At 37.5% G+C, this 20,260-nt stretch overlaps 1 protein-coding gene across 8 annotated transcripts in view; it reads left to right on the top strand.

Moving 5' to 3' along the window:
- LOC105839687 (NAD(+) hydrolase sarm1) overlaps positions 1–20,260 on the top strand; it is a 103,138-nt gene that overhangs the window by 73,318 nt on the left and 9,560 nt on the right. For 7 of the 8 annotated variants that reach the window (XR_003625986.1, XM_028191437.2, XM_028191438.2 and 4 more), the window contains 4 exons: positions 8,283–8,423; positions 13,026–13,276; positions 14,643–14,889; positions 15,693–15,860. Coding sequence is in view for 7 of the 8 variants with exons in the window: in XM_028191437.2 (XP_028047238.1) it covers positions 8,283–8,423; positions 13,026–13,276; positions 14,643–14,889; positions 15,693–15,860 (807 nt within the window). In the remaining variant the exon portion in view is untranslated. Of the gene's footprint in view, positions 1–5,283; positions 5,520–8,282; positions 8,424–13,025; positions 13,277–14,642; positions 14,890–15,692; positions 15,861–20,260 lie in introns of those variants that run through there. The other variant, XM_012686172.3, reaches the window with a different exon arrangement.

Genomic DNA, 20,260 nt, shown 5'->3' with positions numbered 1-20,260 from the left:
CATTCGACTCTAAATTCTACGGCCTGCTGAGAGAGAGAGACCAGGAGATCGAGCTCCAGGTACACGGAACCTCTGTAGAGAGTTTTCAATTGAGTTCTTGAGAAAGTTTTTCATCCTGTTTCGGATTAGCACGACGGCGAACCGACAGGACAGAACTCAATTCAGAGGTTCCCATTCAGCTGTACTATTCAGCAATTATTCAGAGACATTTTCATACCGTCGTACTTTCGAACGTAATCTATTTAGATGCGTTCACATGTTGGCGTCACTATCAGACGTATTCAATCAACTGTTTAGAGACATTTTTGATAAATGTTAAACATGTATGAATCAAAAGTTTTAGTGTAACCTTCTTCTGCATATGCGTTAATTACTTGAAATATTGTAAATTCATTTGAAATACTATTGATGTAAAAATCTAGAATCACTGTAATGTTCCGTAATTCTCATTACGCTTATCATTCTCAACTAATTTTATGATTCATTTGTAAATATTACGATTATAATATGATTGCATAAAGCTTATGGTATGGAATGCATGATTATTAATTTGAATAACCGTTTGACGTTATTGTATGAATAATTTTATAATTTATTAACCCTAGTAATTTCTGATTGTTGTGTATTCTTATATGTATTCTATTCTATATGTGTGTAATTCCATATGTGTTATTTACTATATTTGTTGTGAACGTCCGTCATTAACCGAATTGTCATAAATTAATCAGAATATTCATAGATTATTCAGACTTGTCATAGATTAAATTTTATATTCTGCCAAAATTATTTTAAAGTTATTAAATTTTTCTGCCACCTTTATTTGACTCTGTAATCATTTTCAACCGGCGTGCTTGTTTATTAAACACCTTCAAAGGTTTTATTGGGAGAGATATATTTATAAACGTATGTTATCAAAGTGATAACGTAAGACTGAATAATTTTTAAAAGCGATGTAAATATATCTGTGATTTTATGTAAAAGTACTAATGACAATAAGAGATAATTATAAAGAGATTTACGTTTTAAAGAGGACTGAATCGTTTTGGAGATAGCTTTTCATGCTTGTTATCTATGCACATATTACTTGGGTAATTTTTATTTGATCTAATCTTTATCATTTCTTATTTTTAGACGTGATAAGGAAGAAATTAAATTTTATCTTTGACTTTTGGAAGGAAGGGATGAAATAAAATAATCAGCAATGAATGGACACTTTTTTTATTAATACAAAGTATAAAGTAAAAAATTAACAGAAAATCAGTTATCATAATGTAATAATTTATACGTATAACATAATTTTGTTATTCTGCATATTATCTCATATTTACTGTAACATATTAGAATTGCGATTGTACAACAATATGTAAATCTTACATTTTTTGGGAAATAAGTTTTGAATGAAAAAGAAAAGAAATGGAAACAAAATAAATTGACATTGAATAAATGGATTTCTTAATTTGCTCCAAAATTAAAAACCCGAAATTCTCGTTTTCAAGGCGACACAACGTCATGTAATGCGTTCAGAAATTGCCGCCGTTGGTTTAGTTGTACCAGCTGGCCTCCTTTATGCCTCGTAACCGATGGATGGAACGTGTGCGTGGAAACGTGTCTCGACCGCACAAGGCGCCTTTGTTTAAGATGCTGCGAGTATATTTTATCGCGGAGAATTCGTTTTACGAATAACATCAAATAATGTGTAATGCACTCTACTCTTGAAAATCGATGACGATTATTTCTAAAATCAAGAAGACTGAAGATGCAAAAACGAAAATTTACAGACACATAAAGCTCAGAAGAAAATATCTTATCTTTTTAAGAGAGTTCTCAAGACATTTCTAGAATGTTTCGCATTCTCACACAAGTATATATACATAGCATATATTATAAAGCAGAATGCGAAAGAAGTCGCCACTGCCGCTAAAGGTTAATCCGATATATGGACGGTAACGAATCTTACCGGTCTTAAGGGCCGGTTTCACACGTGGATGATATTGCAAAACATCGATTGATAGTTCACCGATCAAACGACTTGGCACGAATTCATTTCATAAAACGGTCAATTCTCTCTTGCCCTAAATTTTTCATAATGAACTACTCTTCTTCATAATAAATTTTTTTTTACATTTTATATATGCATATATTTTTAAGTTATTTATAATACATTTATTGATTCTACTATTTTTACACATACCACAACAATCGAAGCGAGTTTTTTTTTTTAATGAAACGTGACTATCCGAGTTTTCCTGATCGATATCATTTCGATTATTATTTTATTTGCAAGGATAAAGAAGATCGCTAGTTGTGAACGCGACTTTATACACAGTGCCGACGATGTCGTCTTCGAATCGGTTCTTTGTGTCTGGCGAGAACCAAGACGCCTACGGCTGTCTGCCAATATGCTCTCAGCGATAGCAACTCTCGATCGCCCAGAGGTATACATGGAATATATACGAAGAAATCGATTCTCGCTGTGATATTTCACGCTATGTATTCATTGTCACGTGTTTTCCTTCGTTGTCGGAAATTTATTTTATTATCAGTCTTGATAGTCGGAAGAATCCGAAGAAGAACTTCAATACACCGTTAAAACGACACTAGATATCATCAAATTGAATTATAATATGCTATTTGAATTTTCCCTTTAATTTATTTTTACATATTTCAAAATACAGACGAGATAAAGGAGAAATTTTTTGAGAGACTCTGTTTTCTTTCGAGCAATATTTTATATTAAATTATTTTGCTAACGCTTATAATCAATACAATTCTGTGAATGTATTATAAATTTGTAAGTGAATGTACATAGTAAAATTTACCTTTTTATAATTCTTTTGACATCTTTACAAAAACATTGCCTCTGATGGAACTTTTTGGACTTCTTTGTATATACAGTCACTCGTCGAGTACTGACGATCGGTTGATAATGTTTGGCTAATGAGACGACTGATCTCCAGCAGGAGCGCGAGCAATATCACAGCAAAGCGGCCCGTTCTAAATTGTTATTGCTGCCGGGCACAGGAAAAAGCCACTCGCGAATGCTATTTATGGCCGTCGTAAATCAAACGGCGCCGAAGAACGCGTGGCTGCCGCCGCCGAAACGCGACGCGACGCGACGCGACGAGAGGCGCGAAATATATCCACGTTTGCTAACCCGTTCGAGACTCTCTTTTTCTCTCTTTCTCTCACACACTTGTGCATTTATTTCAACGAGTTCAGCAACGTCAGAATCGTCGCGACCTGGAACTCGAGAAGGGACTCTTGACATTCCGGGATCGAAATCGAAAATCTTCTCGATCCAAACATGAAATGAAACTTCGAGAGGTCTGTTATGACATATTTTTTATCGTAATATATTCACGAAATTGTGTTAATTGAAAATATTAACAATAACTTATCGAAAATTATATTTACATTACTTAAATATTGATAAGATTAGATAGTATCGATAAGAAATTAAAATGATGTGATATCGATACAAATATTCGTGAAAATGCTGACAAAGCACTTTTTTAAATTAAATTTAAATGGATTAATATTAGTAGATCAAAAGTGAATGTTAATTTTACGTGACTACGCGAACGTCGCGCGTGTGTCGGAGCGAAATAGGGTCTCCAGCATACCGAGGACACCCGGTATACTTTCGCCGAAATTCCGCGACTGCGAGTTTCCTCACGCACCTCGCCGGACTGCATTCCACTCTTTGTGTCCCTCTTTTCTCGTAGACAGTGCCAAGCTTCTTCCTTTCACGGTCGATGCTGATGATTTATGACGGTTGAGCTAAACGGTTTCCGCAAGGATACTCTCTTTAAGCGACTTTCGATGGTTACTCCTGTGACTTAGAGATAAGAATTTTTGAGTTTCTAAACTGTAAAATTTTTCAGTCTCGAATAATTTTGACTAATGCATGGCACTAAAGATTCCACGATGAGTTGTTTGTACTCTCGACATTTCGGAGTATCTGACCTGAATTTTTCAACCGGTGCTTTATGCCTTGCCCCGAACTAAAGAGATGAGGTCTCGGCATTCCTTTTAATTGTTAAATTATTCAAGGGGTGTCACGTACATGCTTATTAAAAAGTATCCAATAATTGCAACGACTTTTATCTATTTCGTGGAATAAGGTGGGATGATGGAATGATGATTTTAATTGACGTACGCGGACCCGCGTTTCTTTCGATCAATGAAAGACGGCGTGGAAAAGTGAATGAAGCAACAGTTTCCCTTGATGATTCTCTCAGATCGCTCTCTCGTAAACTTTCCATCACAAGTGCTCGCTGCAAAGCACTTTGACAGATACACTTTCGACCGGAGAGACGAGCTTCTTACGTAACGTCGCAACGAGAGACGGCGCTGACAAAAAGCGTCGTCTCTTTACTGTCATCGTTCGGGGAATCGAGTCCGTTTATCATTGTCCCACTTGTCGCACTGGGGTTATGCTCCTAATCGAGATCGAAAAATCTATTATTTTTGCGGAACACACAAGGACTTCCCGGAATCGTTAATTAGAACGTTTTCTTAATCCTCTTGAGGTCATCAGTTTTCGTTTTGATTTCTTTAAACGCGCGCATAAAACCTTATTGGTCTGATGCATTTCCTCTTGTATTAATCTCTAACCACTCTAATTCTAAATAATCTTATCTTAGAGTTCAATGAAAAAAGCTAATCGTTTATCTGTATTTTATTAGTTATACTTCAATCTATATTCTTTTCACTTATCCCTTTCTGAGTTAACGTTAATTTGCAACGAAGTTTTACTACAACCTGTTTAACCCCACTTCAATGTAATCAACCTATTTCATCGTTTCTATCTAATTGAGATCTATCAAATTTTATCGCTCTACTCAATCGAGATCTGTTAAATCCATTTTCGACTTATAGGCCTGTTTCTAACTGTAGATTAACTTTTCTCTGTTTAATTTACTTGTTGTCTCATTCTAGTTCCAAAAATTAGAAAGAGATAAAGAATAAGTTAATCCAAGATTAAAGTTAATCTACGTAGAAATAGACCTTAATCGTTTAACTTGGTGGCGTCTCGATGCGGACGACCGGCGAGGGCGGTGTCACGGCGAAACGGTCGCCACGGTTCCCATTTAAATCTCCGTACTCTCGCGCAGTCCCTTTAACTCGCCGGCGGTCACGTGCTCGCGCGGTTTGTAAGTTCGCGGCGGCGGCGTCACGTGCGTCACGTGACGCGGTTCCACGTGACCGGCGCGTGTGTCGCTGTCGTACGCGCGACGTACCGTCGCTCCTCTCAGTGCAAGCGCGACCGGCGCGCGCGATGCTCGATCGTGGGGTTGGTGTCGTTGCTCCTCGTGCCAGTCGTGCCGTCGTCGCCGGCACGCCGAAACTCGACGTACTATCCGTCCGCGCGACCTCGACTCTTCTCGCTCGTTGTAACGCGGTCGACGGCGGCGGCGGCGGCGGCTCGTCCTCGGGACGGACCTCTCCTCGATCTCTCACCGCCGTGAAGACGCGTGGGCTACGTGGCAATCGGACGCCAGCCTAGTGTCAGCTGGGTGCGCACCTCTCTCTTTCTTTCTCTCCTTTTCCTTGTCTTTTTGCAGAGTGTCGTGCCTGCAGGAGGATCGGAAAACACAGCCTCACAGCTGGAAAAGTCGCGGAGCTCTTCAACGAGGTCGAATAGCGGCGCGAATATTTCAAAGAGGACCTCGACCCTTGAGATTCTTTAATTCCGAACGTTTCTCTTTCTACGTTTCTAATGGCGTAGATCTTGGAAACGAAAATCGGTAGACCGCGTGTCGCGCTACACTAAGGAAAAGGTTATTGGTTTGAGGAAATTTTTCAACTTGATTAAATTTTTAAGGTTCAAATGTTCAAGTTACTTGAATTGAAGGGATTTAATTAAGTTGAAAAATTTCGTCAAACTTTCTTTTCCATTATATTGAAGACAGTAAAGCGATAGCAGTCGTCCTTGCTTCAACGTGGTACACCATGGCGGCTGTCTTTGTCTCAGAAACAGCACGTTAATCGGCCGTTCGCGTGTACAAAGACACGCGGTGGAAATATTTCACGGAACAAATGCGCGGCGTTTGGTTTCTGTGCGCGTTTGATCGTACGTTCGGGAAATAACTCGCGCTAAAAAACAAAGAAAATAATTACACTCGCTCTAAAGCTTCATCAAACCAGTCGAATTTTTTACTTATTTCTAACATTTTAATCAATCTGTAATCCTACCGCGTTAGTCGTAACGTATTAAATATGCATTGCAAGGTGACAAAAGTTAGATTTGAGATTCAGTCCCCGGCACTTCGACAGTAGAATCGAAAGTCTAGCTAGAACAACCGGTTCCGATCCGTTTGTTATTCGAAAGAATTACGGTTCTTGTAGTCAAGGATGTGCCACCTGCTTTTAGGCATTCGTACTTGATTCCAAAAATCTTCCATACATTATGGATACCATGTGAGAGTTTAGTAACCTTTTCAATATTTATAAATCTGAAATATACGCCAGATAATTTAATGCAATATTATTTTGAAAAGACGTACCAGATATCAATAGAAGGGAATATTAAATAGAAATAGAGACGGCTGAAAGGTTATTTTTGTACAAGTTCTCGTTGCGTAAAGAAAATGATTTTATTGTGCAAAAAATGCCGACAAGACTAAACCGGCTCGATCAGTTTTCCGAAAAATGCCGAATAACTGGGTCTCATGTATCACACGCCTCGAGTTCTACGTGCCCACGCCTATGCAAATCCCACGGAATTATCGAAAGAATGGACGGAATGCAACGTATATCGCCCATCCACGCACGTCTCGCGATAGTTGCACTTGTGCCGATTGTATAGTCGCATTCATACCGTGAAACGAGCTCCCCGGTGCGCAACAACTGACGGTGCCACAGTGTGCTGCCGATGCATTTTGACACATACGTTTGCTCGTAATTGTACCAAGGAGGCGATCTTCGTGCATACCATTATTTGTCTTATTTACACAATGTTACACGAAGTAATGTTAACCAGAAGGAATTAAAATCACCCTTACTCGATAATTAAAATTAAGAGAAAAAGATTTGGTCGATTGTGTACGAGACGTGTATGCTGTGAGAAACACTTGGGCAAAGTTTACTTCCTTCGAATCGTCGTATATCGTTTCTTCCTAGAAACATGAAAGTTACGCGATACCATTGTTTATATCGTAAAATTATCTGAGCATTGTGTAACCGCACATAAACGATGCAATAACAGCATGTGTAACTTTTCTCTGGGAATTATCAAATTTAAATGCAGTTAGTTTTCGAAATTCGAAATGTTTCTGTGACGTCAATTATCTTGTTTTTTTTTTTTTATCGACTGCCTTCAATTTATGTGGCACGTGAAAGTTACACAAAATCACACAGGCACTGACCATAAAAAAATTATCAGAAATATGGCGTTTATTTAGGATCATTTTTAAACGTCCCATCATTTATTTGCGTAGTAAAATCCTCCTGCGAAATCCTCTCGCTGGTTTTTTTTAGAACCATTCGTTCGAGTTACATAATCGCATTGCAGGCTGAACAATGGCGAAGTGCAGCTATCGGACGGAGTTTTATCGAACACTTATATCGACCTCGAGCGGCCTCGAGCGTTCCCGATGGTATTTCCGTCGGCGAGCTTAGTATTCTATCGTATACGCGGACGCGCACCGGGAATCGACGCGCCTTGACTGGAGAAAACCCGAAAGGAATCGGCGTGTTTTACCGGAGAGATCCGGGTTCGATCGCGCGGCGCCGTTTCTCGATCGAGCTTTTTATTAACGAAGCGTGCGCGCGTGGGCTTTGCATACTTCGCCCCGTTTCTGCGCGCAGCGCAGCGCGCGTAACTTTCGCGTTCGCGATCCGGTCGACACGAGACTCGTCAGTCAGTCAGTCTGTCTCGCCTCTCGCCAAGCACGGGCTGCCAATTATTTCCCAAAGCCTATTATTAGGCCCTCGCGGTCGGTGAATTCCTGCGCCGGCTTAATTAACGCGCAATTAGAACCGTGCGCGCATGCCCAATCGTCAATACATCTCCGTTACAAATAAGATAATAATGTGTGCATATATAATTTTATTGCAATAAATTGTAGTAAACAATCAAGAATCTTCTTGTCGCCATAATGACTTAAAAAACCGAAGTCAAAATTGTTTATAGTCGACCCATTTGATTTTATGATAAAATTTCCCATCGGCTTGATTACAACTTTGACTTCGGTTAAATTATAATAAGTTTTAAAATATTATTTTGATTTTGTTGCGATTTAATTTAATGATAATACGTTTTTTTTTTTGTGATACAGATGTCGGAGTTCCCGGTGGAGGGAGGCGAGAACGGGGACATGCATACCGTCATGGAGAACTTCCAGAAGAAGAACAATCTGGTGACCGGTAGGACGCACCACGTCACTCATCATCCGCAGGTCACCACCACGTCGTCGCAGGTGATTATTATCTCCGGCACGCGAAGAGACTTTTTCTTTGACTATTACAAATATTTGCGCGTGCTCCGCGACGTTGCCGCATCCGAGACGCGATGTCGCGATTCTTCGAAAGATATGGGGACCGGCATGTCACATGTATTTCCGTCATTCGTATTTCTGCTGGAGACGATACACGTTCCCTCGCGATACTTTCCAAGTATTTGCTGTTAATTGACGCGAGAGATGCGGGGAGATTCTCTTTGAAACGAATTTAAAATCCACTTGTGTAAACTTCAGATTCTCACGGGTATTTTTATATACGAACGAAAAAAATGAGTGAGAGAAACAAGAGTTTAAAACGATCATAAGTTTCGAATTGAATTTAAATAGCGAACTGCTTTTGCACATTCTCGCGCTGTTCCTATTACCGAATTATTACAGAATCTAGTTGTACCGAATTAATTTGTCCGCAATAAATTGATCGCATTAACTTCGAGGAAATAGAGTTTTTTATCGCGCGACTGTAACTCTTTAGAATAGAATCGAAATCTGGAGACCTGTACCTGACGCACTTTCGCACACTTTGCATCTTTGTGGACATTCAGCGAATCGCGACGTGCCTGCAATATTTACTTGACGTGTGTGAAGTTAGCATCTCAAAGTTTAGCATTTCATAAAAATACCGCAGAATTACTTGCATCCAGCATAGTTCTACAGTTCTTGATAGGTTTCAACAATAGTTCCGTTGATTTTTTTTCCGTATTTTAATTAAATTTTTATAAATGAGATGCTAACTTCCAAAATCACATAATAGCATCTCACCGTATTTCGAATATACGACCACAGAGAAGACTAAATCTATAGAGTTCTATCGTTTAGAGACGTCTTATCAATAGTTCTGATGATTAAATTAATAAAAAAAAATTTTTTTGTTATAAAACATACGTATATATGCGTATACGTCTGCGCACGTGGATTTGGTGTAACTGGCATCTTAGATAGACAAAATTAATTAATTTAAAAAATTTAGAAAGTATTTTTCAACAACTATCTTGATGGAAAACTTGTATTTATAGGTCTAGAGTGTCTAGACATAAGATGCTGGTCGAATATCGACAGTTCTATTTATTTTAACGCAGTTCTCATATAGATTCCGGACGCGTACAATAATTTTCTAAAGAGTTCCAGTGATATAATTAATTAAAACATTTTTTAAACAATTATTTTGCCTGGAAAACTTGAATTTTGAGGGCTAGACGTGAAATGCTGGTCGAATATTGACAGTTCTATTTCTTTTAACGCAGTTTTCATATAGATACGGATGCGTACAATATTTTTCTAAAAAGATCCGTTGATATAATTAATTAAAACACTTTTTAAACAATTATTTTGCCTGGAAAACTTAAATTTTGAGGGCTAGATGTGAAATTGCTGGTCGAATATCGACAGTTTTATTTCTTTTAACGCAGTTTTCATATAGATCCGGACGCGTACATTAATTTTCTAAAAAGTTCCGTTGATATAATTAATTAAAACATTTTTTAAACAATTATTTTGCCTGAAAAACTTGAATTTTGAGGGCTAGACGTGAGATGCTGGTCGAATATTGACAGTTCTATTTATTTTAATGCAGTTCTCATATAATTCCGGACGCGTACAATAATTTTTTAAAAAGTTCCGGTGATATAATTAATTAAAATATTTTTTAAACAATTATTTTGCCCGAAAAACTTAAATTTTGAGGGCTGGATGTGAAATGCTAGTCGAATATCGACAGTTCTATTTCTTTTAACGCAGTTTCCATATAGATACGGACGCGTACATTAATTTTCTAAAGAGTTCCGGTGATATAAATAATTAAAACATTTTTTAAACATTTATTTTGTCCTCAAAATTCAAATTTTTTGGGTGAGACCGGGAGAGACGGGGAGAGACCGGGAGAGACTGGGAGAGACGGGGAGAGACCAGGAGAGACGGGGAGAGACCGGGAGAGATGGGGAGAGACCAGGAGTGACGGGGAGAGACGGGGAGGGACGGGGAGAGACCGGGAGAGACGGGGAGAGACCAGGAGAGACGGGGAGAGACGGGGAGAGACCAGGAGTGACGGGGAGAGACGGGGAGAGACCGGGAGAGACAGCATCTCACGTCTAGCCCTCAAAATTCAAGTTTTCCAGGCAAAATAATTGTTTAAAAAATGTTTTAATTAATTATATCAACGGAACTTTTTAGAAAATATTGTACGCGTCCGAACTATATGAAAACTGCGTTAAAAGAAATAGAACTGTCGTATTCGACCAGATCTCACGTCTAGCCCTCAAAATTAATCAAATATGTTTAAAAATGGAACTTTTTAGAAAATTATGTAGCGTATTATATGAGAACTACGTTAAAAAAATGAACTGTCATATCGATAGCATCTCACGTCTAGCCCTCAAATTCAGTTTGCAAAATATTGTTTAAAAGTTTAATTAATTATATCATCGGAACTTTTTAGAAATTATTGTACCGTCCGGGAACTATATGAGAATGCGTTAGAATAAATAGAACTGTCGATATTCGACCAGCATCTCATGTCTAGACCTATAAATACAAGTTTTCCATCAAGATAGTTGTTGAAAAATACTTTCTAAATTTTTTAAATTAATTAATTTTGTTTATCTGAGATGTCAGTTACACCAAATCAACGTGCGCAGACTTATACGCATATATACGTATGTTTTATAACAAAAAATTCTTTTTAATTAATTTAATCATCAAAACTATTGACAAGACGTCTTTAAACGATATAACTTTATAGATTTAGTCTTCTCTGTGGTCGTATATTCGAAATACGGTGAAATGCTATTATGTGATTTTGGAAGTTAGGATCTCATTTATAAAAATTTAATTAAAATACGGAAAAAAAAACAACGGAATTATTGTTGAAATCTATCAAGAACTGTAGAACTATGCTGGATGCAAGTAATTCTGCGGTATTTTTATGAGATGCTAAACTTTGAGATGCTAACTTCACACACGTATTTACTTGACCTCGCTGCTTCGGGGAAAACACGATCGTCACCTTCCTCCTCGCACAGATCGTCTTTACTAATTTGAGATGTATGCGCGAAGATTACGTAGCCTTAATTTGTCTTCCCACCCCGTTTCTTCTTTTCTGCGTCAGCCTGGATGAAGATGTCGCGGCGCCTTCGACGCCCACATCTGAGACGAATTTCCTGAAAGTTGATGCTGAAATTTGGAATTACTCACCCGTTTTCACGCTTCTATCACCGTAGCGATCTGCTGAAAGCGCCTAAGATATTAATTGCTGGCACTGTTCGTGCAAGTCGACCTGCTCGTCTGACTGGCGATGCTTTCCATTCACATTTTTACCGCATTTATTTCTCTATTTTGCATCACAATATCTTGATTATTAATATTTAATTGTTAATTTAAAAATTTAGTGGAAGATTATAATTATTTACAAATTATACTTTAAACCTTCAAGATAATAAAAGTTGATTGCAATGCTGTGTAATATTAACGATTTATTTATGGAAATGAAATGTTTGATGTTGACATATTGATCCAAATTTTTTGAGAACAGAAATATGAGAATTGGGCATTGATTAAAAATAACAACTGAAATAAATTGGAATATTTTTATATCGATTCTTTTATGTTGCATGAAATTCAAACGCAAATCGGATTTCAATCAGATTCAAAAGACGGATTAGGCATTTGACGTTAAATGCGTTGTGTGTGTATGAATTTTTATGCTGACAACGTGTGTAACATATGTCGCGATCATAGTGGCTGCGCGTCTCGCGAGCAAAACCACTTGTCAGACCATCTCCGATCATCGAGCAATCAGAAGTGATCGCTCGAACGATTGTAAGCATTTACTACGCAATGCGCAGCCGCCCACGTGCATATTTTTCTGCTGAAGATTAATCCCGCGCAATCTCGGTGAAACTTGGTACCATGTCTCAAGGTCCCTTGTCTCGTCGCGTCGTTTCGAGAGAACATTGCCTCTTTCTAAATTTATCTAGCCCTTTTTCGTACGAGGCTCGTCCCGAGTCATCTCGTACCTCGTAATGATTGCTGGCCCATCGCCAGCAATCATTGCTATGGTGCTACTGCGAATGCTGCGCTTACATTTTTCCTTCTAAACCTTTTTAACTCGCTCTCTCGAAAATTGTTCGTTCGATTCTTGTACTTTCCTAAATCTTTGTATAAAATATTTTTTTCTCTATCTTTAATTCGTAAAATAAAAAGATTATATAAAAATCTTGTCACGAACAAAGTTGACGAAAGAATATTTATTATAATATTGATAATAATTAGTTTAGAAAAAAGGAAGAATAGCTATAACACGAAATGAACAATCTGTATATAAAATATTTGTCATATAATTTTTATTTCTAAAAAGTTTTATTATGTTGTATCCAAATATTAGGCCTATTAAAAAATAAAATCTGAAGGCTCAATAAATAAACTAGCTGTATGACAAATTCGGTATATTTAATAGAAAGACGGAAGAGTGAGAAAGAGATAGAGATAGAATTTGGGCGGGAGGACCGAAACTAGTGAGTCATCTTACGTGGATCTTAAATAGAACGAAAACGGCTTTTGACTCGGCAGATGCTGACGACAAATCAGAGCCAACACCAGAGTAGTAGCAGTACTAGTACCAGTACTAGCAGCAGTAGTAGCAGCAGCAGGGTGGCCAAGTCCTCGCAGAGGATTCTCACCTCGTCCTCATCGAGTGAGATGAAGGCGAGCTCTATGAAGAGCGATCTGACGGAACTTAAACGCGGCATCTCGGAAATGAAGAATATCTCGACCAATTTTTCACAACGACTGCGCAGCAGCATGGAGAATCTCGTGGACAGGTTGGTTTATTCTCAAAATTTAATATCTCTTAGGATAGAACTCTTGAAAGTTTTGAAAGAGTCCTTAAGAGATAAACTTAATTTTGGAATTTATGGACTGTTCTTTGAATTATCGATGCGTTCGGGGGTGATAAAACGATGTTGAATGTGAGAAGATTTGATAGATGCATGCAACACGAGTGTTTCGTAAAAACGACGCGTCATTTCTCGTGCTTTTCTTATAGAAATGATTGGTATTTTTAGAGTATCTTCAAGTTTGCCAGCGTGACGAATTTAATGTCGTTGCGATATGTTCCTTGCTGTTTTGACGCAGTTATATTTTAAAATTGTGTTAAAAAATTCTACTTCACTATTGGTACATAATAAAGACATATCTTTAATTTTGATTAAATAACAGATATTATTTCAAAGCTTTTTAATTTAATTTTTATAATATTTTGTTATTTAAAATGTTGAGTATCAAATATATTTAAAATATTATAAGAGTATAACACTCTGACGTAAGTTAATTAATGATTATTAGATTTTTTGATTGATTAAGAATTTATCTTAATTTTTATTTAATGAAAAGATTCAAATGATTTCATAACTTATGTAGATTGTTAACAGTAAGTTAAAGAATCATTGGGTTTATTTTTTCGTGAAAATTTGGAAATTTCTCAATTTTTAGTTATTTCTTCAACTTCTGGTTACTAAAAGCTCAGTGATTCATTTTGTCTGATTTCTAAAATTTCAGACACACGTTTAGACTTTGTGACTAAAACTTTCACAACTGAAAGCTTTAAAGCGCGTCAACAGCGAATATTTGTGTACGCATAATTCGATTTGCATGCTATTTTTGCGGTAGTCAGATATTTTTAACGCATTGCTCACGTGTCGTTTTACGTACTTCGGAATATAAGATAATATCTGTTGCGATTATATCACAGCGAAACGATATATAAAGAACAATGTACGCAAATTTCTTAATTTACGAATCTGCATAAAATAACATTAAAATGTTTTGAATGAACTATTACTTTTATAATACACTATTGTATGATTTTTATTGATATGACGTCATTGTAAGGTAATTTATTATTATTGATACAAAATGATATGAATAGGGATAATGTTATTTTACATGAAAAAATCTATAACATAAAACAAAAAGTCTTTGTGTAAAGGCTTCTCTAAAAAAAATAAAATAAATTAAAAGATACATATTATATTTTTGTAAAGCAGAAAAAATATAATATGTATCTTTTATTTTTTAATAAAGAAGAAACATATAATTTTTTAAATTTTGTCTAAATTTTCTACGAATAAAAATATGTTATCAATTAAAAATACTATAATTTGTGAATTCTTTTTGCGGATTTTGCAGCGGACCGGAAGAGGCCGATCTCACAGAGCCGCTGGTAACTTTTCCGGATCCGGACACGCCGCCGCCCAACGACGCTGTAACGTTGGCAGGCGGTTCTCCGTCCCAGTTGAGTTCTCTGAACTCGCTGAATAATCTTCATCACAGCATGAGCCCGCCGATAAATATATCAAACATAGCAAACTTACCTGCCGGTCAGGAAACTATGAAGTTTGAACAGAAGAAAATGACCAGCGCATCGAAAACAAAGGTGAGCTTTTTTTTATCTTAAATTTATATCTCCCACATATTCATTACTTCTATGATAATAATTGTTAAATTTTTATAGTTTTTATTAGATTAATTATTAAATAGTAGCCAACTATAATTGGTATAAATAGAAATGTATCTGTGTGTCTGTGAATACCATTTTTATTCCTATTATGAATAGAAACTGATAATATATTATATAATATTATATAACTGATAATTATATATCTATACTTCTAAATCAATAAAAAACTTTTTTTTTAATTTGTGAGAGCTTTCTCAGGTTTTAAAGATATGGCTAAAAAAGATCGAGAATTGTGTAGAAAAATGTAACAATAAAATAAAGATGAAATAAAGTAATACATAATGTTAATAAAGTACATACAATAAAATGTAGAATAATTTTCCATTTTACTACGACACTGAATTTCGTAATGTTGAAAAGTCAATCTCGCGCACGTTATCAGCACGTGCCCTCAAACCATTCAGCGAGTTTGTTCGCAAAATAACACATGCCTAAAAATACGTATCTGATAAGAATTGTGCAATTTGATTTGATTCGGATTTGTCGAGCAAATCGCGCAGCATTAGATACGTCGCGAACATCGGCGATAATGTTAGACGCGCAGCGAACGAGGCTAGCGACTGAGGTGCGGCTTCCTCCAGGTAGTCTAGGTCAAGGACTGCGAGTCCTATCCTTAGGTATCATGCGTGGGAAAGCGTCGAGACTCAGTACCTTAAATTAATTTATTTTTTTCTTTTTCTACTTTTGCATCTAATAATCAACTCATTTTTTTTTCCTAGGTCGTCACGGATGGATTTAGCGCCGAGAAGGCGACGGCAAACAGCGCCGAGATGAAGGCCCTGCAGGCCGGCGACGTCTCATACAAGGAGCAGAGCGCCGCGACGGCGGCGAGGGCGCGCGTCGAACTTGACGGCGTGTCGGCGGAGAAGAGCGTCGCTGCTGCGCGGGTGAGTGATGACACTTGTACTCGAATAAATGGAAAAGTGTTCGATTAAACGATCCTGTAACATTACATTGCTGCATAAGATTCAATAAAAGACATGTAACTTTTTTTAGAAGCGTTAGAAATAAGTCAACGACCGTGGATATATTAGGTTGTTGGAAAAGTCATGACGCATTTTTGCAACATATGGCGCTAGTTTATTTGTGGAAGTACTAGAGTTATTCGTATCTTCGTTATTGCATTGTCATTTAACAGCTGACAGTTCTAGCTTCATTCTAAAAAAAAATTGAGCAATTTGGTTGAGTTTTGGAAAGTTTACTGCAGATTGAAGATGAAAGACCAAACTGTATATATATATATTTTTTTCGTTTTTTATATTTTACTGTTTTACTTCCGTAAAGTCAAGAACGCGCGTCAGGTTTGTGAAAAGTTGCGTAAAGTTTACGGTGTCAATGCTCTACAAGAACATCAGTGCCAACAATGGTTTATGAAATTCCGCGTGCTGGTGATTTTGATTTCAACGACGCTCTTTGGTCAGGAAGGCTTACCGAGGTTGATGACGACAAAAAAAAGCATTGATTAAGTCAAATCCACATGCGACACGAGAGATTGCAAAAACATTGAACATCCATCATTTGAGCATTCACGATTATCTCAAGAAGCTGGGATACGTAAGCAAGCTCGATATTGGGTGAAAAATATAGCAAAATACGTCATGACTTTTCCGACAACTCAAAATATATACTATATATACACATATATATAAATTAAATAAATTATAGATAGAAAATAATAGATATTAAAGAAACACGGAGAATAAATATTATTTCGTTGAAAATAAACATCAGAAATGCCGGTTGCTGAGAGACCGCAATTGCGGCCTAAGCTACATCGCTCTCCATGCTTATTACTTCCGGCGTGTATACGGACATGCGGATCCGCGCCACGCGGTAGAATTGTGTATTCTCGATTCCTCCCGTGATCAAAGACCCGCGGTGTTCGTAAACAACGCGATGGTCCGAATTAAAACGTCGTGGAAATGTAGAAAAAAAACTCCTCGGTGTCCGTCGAGGAGGAGGAACCGCGCTATCACTCTCCTAGCTTCGAAAGCCTGACCTTTCTCGTTTGGATGATGACGAAAGGACCGTGAGAGGAAGACTCGGTAGGCGCGGTCGAATAATTTGGCACGAAGCTCGCGGGCAGCAGCGTGCGGAAACTCGCGCGCGAGTAAAGGCGCGATCGTGGGGGTCGTTGACACGCGCGTACGTTGCGTATTTTCCGCAATGGTATCCAGGGGCCTTGTCGCATGTTAAAATGGAACCGCCGCGCTATGCAACACGCGAATAAAGTCGCTCGATTTATCCCCGCGACTTCCAAAAGGACCGACGCGAATTCTCGAAGTACGAAAGGGGTAAGAGGATACGAGAACGCGAAATCCGTAGAGATTTCGAGGCGAGTGTTGGAATTTTTTGCACGTGACGAAATTAAAATTAACAAAATTAAAATGTGTTATAACTGAATTAATTTGAATCATCGCGCTGCTCATCTCGTTGAAATGATTTTTAAATGCAGCTTCACAGTTGTGACTTGATAGAAATATTTAATTTAACATTAATTAGTTGCTTCTAGTATTTAAGTGTACACATTTTTTGGCGAGAAAATAAGGAGAGAAAGGATACATATATTTTTTTGTATCGTCCAGCTGATAGTTTCTCAATTTGCAAGGATAAATATCGAAGGGATTAAATAAATCAAGTTGCATTTGAAGTGCATTATGTCACACAATCGAAGATACGATTTCTCATTCAATGACAAATCGTGCAGCCTTGACTATCAGCCAAGGCGATGATTTTGCAAAAGAGACGCTTGCTACCGTCTCGAGAGGTACGAATGGACAAGCGGATGATTCGCGGACGGTATCGTGTGATCGTGAGACTACGTGTCGTTCGACACGAGAGAATCGGTTTGGCTTGCGTTCAGAAATTCGCATGTTGCTGACTCAAGAGCCACGTAGTAGCCGACCTAGCTGAATTCGTCTAAATTTAGATGACACGCCGCCAGGCGTAAATAATCATGAAACTAAAGCTCCTTCCGCGCGATACAGGTCACCCGGTAGACTCGAGCTTCCACGTTTGCGATTCGACGATTCATCCCTATAGATTTATTACCCGTGATTTTTCTCTGTGAATGAAAAATGAGAAATGAAAGAGAATTATGCTAGAGAGGAAAATTTATGAATTCGGAAGAAAATCATTACGAAAAATTAATTTAATATTATATTATACATATCATATAATGAATATATAGGAACATATTTTTATTTCGAAAATGAAAAGATAAAAAGAAGCAATCATTTTAAATGATACACTTTATATATGTATGTACATTTTTAAGATATGACTAGATATGCAGTTCAAATTTTAAATTCTAAACTATTCAAATTTTAAAACAGAAAATTCTTTTATGATTAAAATATAAAATTTTTACATTGAATTCAAAAAATCACAAGTATTGTATCTTGCATAGTTTTAAATTTATGTAAAAAATTAATATTTCATATGTTACACATATATATTCCGAATTATTTAAATTGCTACTACATATACAAAGAAATATTGAAGCTTTTTTCTAAATTACGTATTTTCTACTTTAGCTTTGGAAGATTGTTAATCTTTTAAATACCACGTTTTGCATTATTTTGAAAGGTTACGAGAAGAAGAATAATTAATCTTTCTAAGCACACGGGCCGTTTCTTCTCGCTGATGGCATCTTTGCGTGAATCGCGTAGGTAGATTTAGCCGGCAACAAAAAAGCCCGACTGGGCTCGGAGGGAAGATGAATCGTCGTCTTACCTAGGACAAAAAGGTGCGTGCTCGATTCGAAAATCGCGAACTGTTGCGTGCCACTTTATTCGTGGGTGTGTTCGGCTATTATTTCTCCTTTTTGTACGCGTCGTCCCTGACCTCACGTGTAAGTATTGCGACGGGTGTGCCAGTACGAGAATTAATTCTCGGCACTTTGCAATCTTATCACAAATTATTTGTTTAATTTACGAAATTACGCCTGAGCAACGATCGCACGGCTGAACGTGCCTCGAACGAGAGTTGTGTCGAGAGTTGTCCTATGTTTCGGAGACTATTTATCGCGAGTGTGATTATTACGCGCGTGCAATAAATTAAATTGGAGAACACCCTGTATATATGTGTTTGATAAAAGCACAGTACAGTCTCGTAACACTTATCTCTACACGATTCTTGGCTTGAAAGCTTTCCCGACAGATGCCGCCAGAATTAAATGAAGAACAACGTCTTCGATGTTGTCTCATTGTTAGAGCAAACAAATACTGAACTTTATAAAAAGTCTATTGATTGAGAACTGTAACATTTATTTATTTATTTATGTCCTTTGAGTTTGTGCGCTTTTGGCAGCTGCGAGATAATTTTTATTTACCGCAAGAGCTAGGAAGGAGTCTAGAAATCTGAATTTACAAAAATATCTGTCTTTACACTTGTATTTATATTTTATTATATAGTGTTAGTATCTCGTTATATAAGAGGTTGGAAATTTTGCGTCAACTTGTCTGAAGAGAATAACACCCAAGAAGGATTTCCCAAATAACACAAGTAATTTAGATTACAATGTGACGTTTATAATATCTAACTTTATGAAATACAATAAAGCAAATAAAAGTAATTTTTTCAATATGCAATTTAGTTAGAATCTTAGAGACAAAATTAGAGTACATGAGTATCAGTAATTTCGCTACGTTTTCGGGTGAGTACGCGTTTTTTAATCGTCGCAAATTCCGCATTGTTCTAGCAAAATATAACTAAAAAGATTCATCGAAAATAGAAGGGGAGAAAGTACTTGCTTTTAAGATTTTTTTAAAGCGCAAAGAATTCCAACTATTCTTATTAAAGTTCGAAATTTGCCTTACTTTTCTCTACCTCCTTTCCTACTTTCGCAAAGATATAACTCTCGTTTCCATGGCAAAACGTAATAGAACAAAGAGGGGAGAGACGGTAGTGTCACGGGGCTGACCGAGTGCGAAAGCAACCCCCGGGTCGATAATCCGCCACCCCCGCGAAGGAGCAGTTTGTTCGCGGCATTGCTCGTTGCCAGTTGGTCGGTAGGTCGGTCAGTAAGTTAGTTATTTGCATGTTGCATGGGGCAGCAATTATCAAGGTTACTAGCGCGGGATCTTTTCCCGAATTTGAGACTCCGCGACTACTGCGATGCCACGTGATCGTCCTCATCCACAGCATAACTTGGACAACCGTGCTGCTTCGCAAATGGTACGTCGATCCTGATTCTTAAAATCGAACGTTGTACTACCCAGTCGAGCCGCGGACAGCTATACGCGTTATCGCCGTTGATCACGCGAAGTGGTCTTTTTCTCTGGTA

The sequence above is a fragment of the Monomorium pharaonis genome, chromosome 11 (genome assembly GCF_013373865.1).
Source record: "Monomorium pharaonis isolate MP-MQ-018 chromosome 11, ASM1337386v2, whole genome shotgun sequence".
NCBI classification, from domain to species: domain Eukaryota; kingdom Metazoa; phylum Arthropoda; class Insecta; order Hymenoptera; family Formicidae; genus Monomorium; species Monomorium pharaonis.
This window is presented reverse-complemented; position numbering and strand designations above follow the sequence as displayed.